General features: G+C 39.5%; 1 protein-coding gene across 1 annotated transcript; it reads left to right on the top strand.

The window, feature by feature from the left end:
- The first annotated feature begins 310 nt into the window (after positions 1 to 310).
- LOC122740404 (olfactory receptor 1N1-like) lies at positions 311 to 1261 on the top strand. Its single transcript, XM_043982535.1, has one exon. It carries the CDS (start codon positions 314 to 316, stop codon positions 1259 to 1261), a length of 948 nt encoding a protein of 315 aa, XP_043838470.1. The 5' UTR covers positions 311 to 313.
- Positions 1262 to 6717: the final 5456 nt, after the last annotated feature.

Here is a 6717-nt window from a genome sequence, read left to right on the forward strand (position 1 = left end):
AAGTGACTTGCCCAGGGTCAAACAGCTAGTAAGTGTTTAAGTGTTAAGTGTCTGAGGCCAGATTTGAACTCAGGTCCTCCTGAATCAAGGGCCAGTGCTCTATCCACTGTGCCACCTAGCTGCCCTGCCTGTAAATTGTTTTGCTGACCAAAAGTCAATAAAGAAATGAAGTCTGTGAAAATTAAATGTTTCACTGTTTGGTCCAACATGCTTAAAAATGAATGCACATTGATTGATATGCAACTTAATGTACTTAAGGAGATGTTCATTTATTTTCTTTAGGTCTTGTGTTGCTTCCTGATGTGTCAATGACATGGGACAAGGGAATCAGTCTACTGTCTCTGAATTCTTTCTCCGAGGGATTTCCCATTGGCCAGAGCACCAGCATATGTTTTTTGGGCTCTTTCTATTTATATACCTGGTGACTATGGTTGGCAACCTGCTCATCTTTCTGGCCATCATCTGTGAAGCTCGTCTCCACACCCCCATGTATTTTTTCCTGGCCTGCCTTTCTTTAGCTGATATTGGTTTATCTTCTACCACTGTCCTGAAGATGCTAGTGAATATGCATACCCAGTGTCACACTATTTCATACATAGGGTGCCTAACACAGCTATATTTTTTCCTGACTTTTGGTGATCTAGACAGCTTTCTGCTGGCTGTGATGGCATATGACCGATATGTAGCCATCTGTCGCCCTCTCCATTATACGACAGCCATGAGCCCTAAGCTCTGTGTCTTTCTTGTTTGTGTGTGTTGGGTTCTCACTAATCTTGTTGCCCTGACTCACACCCTCCTTATGGCCCAGCTGTCCTTCTGTGTGATAGGTGAAGTTTCTCAATTTTTTTGTGATATTGGCCCCCTTCTGAAGCTATCTTGCTCTGACACTCATGTCAATGAGTTGATGGTTTTTGCTGTTGGTGGCCCAGTCATGACAATCCCTTTCCTATGTATTATGGCCTCCTACATCCACATTGTCTCAGCCATCCTCAAAATCCCATCAGGGAGTGGGGGAAGGCGCAAGGCCTTCTCTACCTGTGGCTCTCACCTCTCCGTAGTTTGTATGTTCTATGGAACTGTTTTGAGTGCTTACTTCTGTCCCTCATCAGTGTACTCCACTGAGGAGACAGCATCATCTGTGGTCTACACAGTAATCACTCCAATGCTGAATCCTTTCCTCTATAGCCTGAGGAATCGTGATATGAAGTCAGCCCTAGTAAGCCTTCTAAGGGGTAGGCTATTTATTTCCCAAGCACAGTGATTCCTGCCTCACACTCCACCCCACCCCTCTCAAAATACATACAGTTAGACATCAATATAATTAGTTCAATATAATTTACAACCATTTACATTTTCATTCATTAATTTTATTTTTTTAAATGTCAGCCCTTTCCCCTCATCCCCTCTAAGTCTCCATTAGGGCTCTTGCTCCATTCCTTGAACTTTATTTTTCCTCTTCTATGATCAGAGTAAGTGTGTGGTCTGTTCTTCTGATTCTCTTTATTTCACTTTGCATTTTTTGCATAAAATTCTTTCCAAATTTCTTATTATCCCTCATACATGTTAGTTTTAATTAAACTATTATATTCCATTTGTGAGAAAATAATTATCAATAATCAATTTCTTGGGGACCCAGGGATCAGTCCTTTCTCCCTGCCCCTTCCTTGAGAAACTTCATTAAATCTCATCTGGGAAAAACCCAAGGGAACAAAAATAATGGAGATAGATTCTTTTTTCTAGATTGCAGAAGGATTTATGGGATTAAACAACACCTAGATAATGGATGTTGCCTCGAGCAACTTGAGGGAGGGTATTTTTGCACTCTTTTCCCTGATGTCATCCCTAGGGTTCATTTTAATATAGACCACCTTCAAGTCATGTCAACCAATAGAGTTGAATGATGCTAGCCAATTAGTTTTAATCACTGTATAATGACCCATCTCTATCAAAAGAGGTTAAAAATCCTTGGAAAATGCCACATGAGGGCTTCTTGGGTATCTTCTGGCTCTGTTTTGGTTCTCTGAGACATCATATTTGTCTCACTCTTGCTGGCTCTCTTGGCTTTCTGCGACCACATGGTCTCTGTCTCTCTCTTGCTCTCTCTCTCTTGGATCTCCTTGAGACCATGTGCTGTCTTTCCAGGAGACTACATGGGTCTCTTGGGGACTTTTCTCCTGTTCAGGCTAACTTTTATGCTGAATCTCTCTCCCTCCCTTCTCTACCACATGGCCTGGGACCATGAGAAATTAGGGAGACATGTGGTCAATCCCTTACTGGTATAATAATATAAATTAATATGTTTAACCCAAACTGGTATTTATAGTTCAAAAATGGATACCTTGATTTGCTTGAGTCCCCCACTTACCCAGGTAAGCAGAACAACTTATAAGGATTGGCTGCACTGCCTAATACACAAACAATCCTTCGCAGTGACCAAAGTCAACCTAGCTTGAAAATTAGTAACTCTGAAGCCAATTAAGCTCATACCAGCATTGAAGCAGATCCTGAACTATTTGGTGATGGTGATGTGGGATGGAATTTGGGGTCAAATTGATTGTAAGTTGTCCCAAAAGAATTACAAGTCTCAGTGACTCAGTTTCCCAAGTTTTACTGAAATACTGTGAGTAATCACAGGGAGAGAACCAGAATAGTGGATAGGCATCTCTGTAATAGTGAAAGAAAAGACAGTTATATTTATAGTATAGATAAATTGATTTATCAGTCTCATTATAATAATCTCTACCTTGGAGAGGTACAGGGGAGGGCCTGTCTGACTCATTATTAATATTCTCCACCTTGGGGAGGTACAGGAGAGGGATTATCCTAATTTGGAGTTCCTGGGGTCCTAAACCAACCCCCAAGGTGGGTGTCTTTTTCAGTGGAGGTGTGTTTTGGGGGTTTACATGTCATAAGGTGAATCTGGGGACAAATTTGGCCTTTTCTGAGCATGTTTCTTTCTGATTTCCATGACTAATTTCAAAATATCTCCATTTTTCATTAAAATTTCTATAGGTAGGGCAGCTAGGTGGTGCAGTGGATAGAGCACCGGCCCTAGATTCAGGAATACTTGAGTTCAAATCTGGCCTCAGATCCTTGACATTTACTAGCTGTGTGACCCTGGGCAAGTCACTTAATCCCAATTGCCTCAAAAAAACCCCTTCTATCAGCTGTTAGGCTGTCATTTAGTCTAAAGTCTTCATGGACTCTCTCCCTCTGTTCCCGTTATTGGTACTGCATGTGTCCCAGCCCTCTTAGTGCTCATATCTGAATTAAAGCTTGGACCTTAGGTTTTTCTATTAACCCTTTTTTTTTACCTCCTACATCAATGGTGGTTTGTGGACCCTCAAGAGACATTCCTATCTTACCTGACTGCAAGTTATATTCCTGGTCTTATTGTCTCCAGATCTCCCCCAACTCTGGTTATGGGACTCTCAGAATTATCCTGTTTTTTGAGAGACCTTATCAAGACTTCACCTAATCAAGCCTTGAACTGTGAACTGCTTAGCACTAGGAATGCTTTCTGATTTGTGTATCAAGTCACCTCCTTGACCCCTGGAATTCCTCAATTCCCCCTCCCCTTGAGAATAGAACCCACTGACTAAGCCCACTTTTCCTTCTAAAATTCCTTAACTGCCTTTGTTTAAAATGTATATAAACCTACACTATCTAATACCTGGGTTCTATTCAGCATAGACTGGATAGTACCCATTGTGTTGTTTAAAATTCTAAATGTGGGTTCTAATCTGTCCCCCCCCCCCAGTTTTGGGGAGAAACTGGCTAAAATCACTGATAAATTCACCAAGAGTTTAGGCTTTTAAGGGTTTATTAAAAGATATAAGATTGTAAAGAGAGAAAGATTGAGAACAGATTTCTTATAGCATGGAAATCCTAGTCTTCCTAAACGCCCCTGTGAAGTACTGCCACCACTCGATCTTGCCAGCAAAAAAACAAAAGAAGTTCCACCAGCGATCACTTCCTCCTTCATGTCCTCCTCCCAGAAATGGGAGGTTCTTCAAGCCAATTGCCTAGCATCATTCAAATTCATTGGTTCACTGGACCTGAAGGTGGTCTCGATGTAAAGTTCAAAGTTTTTAAGCTTCTGAGAACAATACCCTCCTAAGTACCAGACAGATGTGCTTAAGAGCTAGTGAATTAAGTGAGTCAGTCACTCACTTAATTCAGTCAATTTAGATCACTCTCCAGGTGGGTCCCTAAGTATCTGCTAAATCCCCTTATCTACCACATTCCATTATCTTGACACACTATGCTGTGAGGGAAAATCAATCCTCTTCTCAATAATTCTCAGGAACTCAGCAGCAATGTGACAAAGGCTCTTTTATTTCCTTCTTGTGAGAAGGAGGCACCCTAGTGTGCAGCTAGTGGGTACAAAGAAAGGGGGCTCACAGGCCTTGTTTTATACCCTAGTCCCTAACTCAAATGGACCCTCCCCTTTTTCATCATTGGTCCGATTACAATCTACACAAAAAAACTAGCTAATTGGAACGAAGTATTCCCACCCCTCTTCCATGTAAGGGCATAACTCAGGAGTGGACCTTATACTTCCTTATATGGACACAACTCTGGAGCAGACCTTAGTGAGACCAGGGCTCCTTGAACCAAGTGATTTTGTTAGCCTGAGGGGGAGGAGGGGAACTGAGATCTTTGTCCTACAAAGGGGTCAGGAGGAGTATGATTGACTGTCATATCCACATTGAGAGGAGACAACTACCCATTTTCTCACACATGCAACATGTTAAATTTTTCTTCCCTGCTTAATAAAAACCTTTTGTTAATTTTACAGGCATTGTCTTTCTCTGGTTTGCCTTCCCTTTTGGGAAAAAGGGGATTTAAATCTCAAGAACTGACCTTTGAGCCCTCTAGAGAACTGGCCTTTGCATTCTCTAGTCTTCCCTTTGGGGAATAAGAGATCTAAATTATGTTTAAGAGAGGTTTGCCTCAGTTTACAATAGTAATTATTTTCAATGCAACACATTACATGAAGGCACTGCAATGTATTTAATTATTCTTCTATTGTTGGATATTAATGTTCCTTCCTGAAGTGGAAAGGCATTTTTGTTTCTGTTTTTGTTTTCCCTTGGGGGAGCATGATGGATAACTACAAGAAATGCTTGTTTAAAATATTTGAAATTATGGATTTGTGTTTGTTGTTTTTTTATAATGCTTTTGAGTTCTGATATAGACAATTTACTGAGCACTGACTGATCTCCACCCACTCCCCATTCCCAGGCCAATGAGTTGCCTGGGGCTAACCAATATTTGTCAATTCCAGATTCTTGATTGTCTTATAGATCTCCCACAAACAAACTATCCCCTCCCAAAGATTACCCACCTTACTCACAGGACTTTAGTTTATCAGGTAAAAGAGTCCATTTAGATTAAGTAGTTTTTATTTATAGTTAAGTAGCTTCTATACTTAACTCAAGGGCAGTCCCATAGTTCCCTTTGTTCTGTTACCCCACATAAACCCTGTCCTCAATTCACATCTTTGGGTATTCCTAGCATTCTTGCTTTTCAATACTCAGAGTTATAGTTTCTCTGGCCTGATTAAAGACCTTATTTCCCCTATAGTGATTGTTTCATTAATTTTCTGGTTAACAGGTATATCTCCTAAATATAATAGCTGTGTGACCCTAGGCAAGTCACTTAACCCCAATTGCCTCACCAAAAAAAAAAAATTAATGAAACGTAATTGGGCACTTGCAATTAGGGGGATCAGGAAGGATTTCAAGTTTAATGAAATGGGATGTTTGATTTGTGTTTTGAAAGAAAACAGTAATTCTAAGGCAAAAGTAAGGAGGACATGTATTCCATACATGAAGGGACAGCCTATATAAAGACAATTAAGATGAAAGATTCAAGTGTGTTATATAGTATTAGATGATATCTTAGGGACAATTGAAAACATATTTTGGATATTTTGAATTCACCTTGCACTATCACTGTTCAAGAAAGAACCTTCTAGGGTCTGAATTTCTGGGTCAGTCAGAGTTTGGTTTCAGCTTTCTAAGTCCAATTTCAGTAGCAGTAGAAACTAGAGGAAATACTTTTGTCTGGAATCAGTAGCCCAGGACTCAGGATATAGAGACTGGAGTAGATTTGACATATATACCTAATTTTTCCCTATGATTTCATCTTTGGCTATCGCCTTCCCTCTATCCTTTAAAAAGAATATTTTATTGTCATTTATCTTTAAACATGAGTAAGGACAGCCACTCTATATATTTTCTTTGCTCCCACAAGACTTTGGGTGTATAGAGTCTTTGTCTATTCCAAGAGCTTATATATGAGCATAAGCACATAAATATGGCACCTATGAGTCAGGAGTTTTAAGAGGAAAAGAAAGGCCAGAGAAGGAGGTAAGGAGGAAAAATAATCAGAAAAAAGGCTTCCCCAACTCATCCCATCATAGCATACACACACACACACACATATGTATATGTGTGTATATACATACACATATGTATATCTTGTATATAGTTATATACATGTATACACATATACATAGATATATACATATACATATACATCGATATGTGTATGTATATGTATATTGTGTATGCATGTGTGTATGTCTATGTATGAGTATGTGTGTGTATATGTATATGTGTATGTGTATATGCATATGTATGTATATGTATATGTATATGTATATGTATATGTATATGTATATGTATATGTATATGTATATGTATATGT

The sequence above is a fragment of the Dromiciops gliroides genome, chromosome 2 (genome assembly GCF_019393635.1).
Source record: "Dromiciops gliroides isolate mDroGli1 chromosome 2, mDroGli1.pri, whole genome shotgun sequence".
NCBI classification, from domain to species: Eukaryota; Metazoa; Chordata; class Mammalia; order Microbiotheria; family Microbiotheriidae; genus Dromiciops; species Dromiciops gliroides.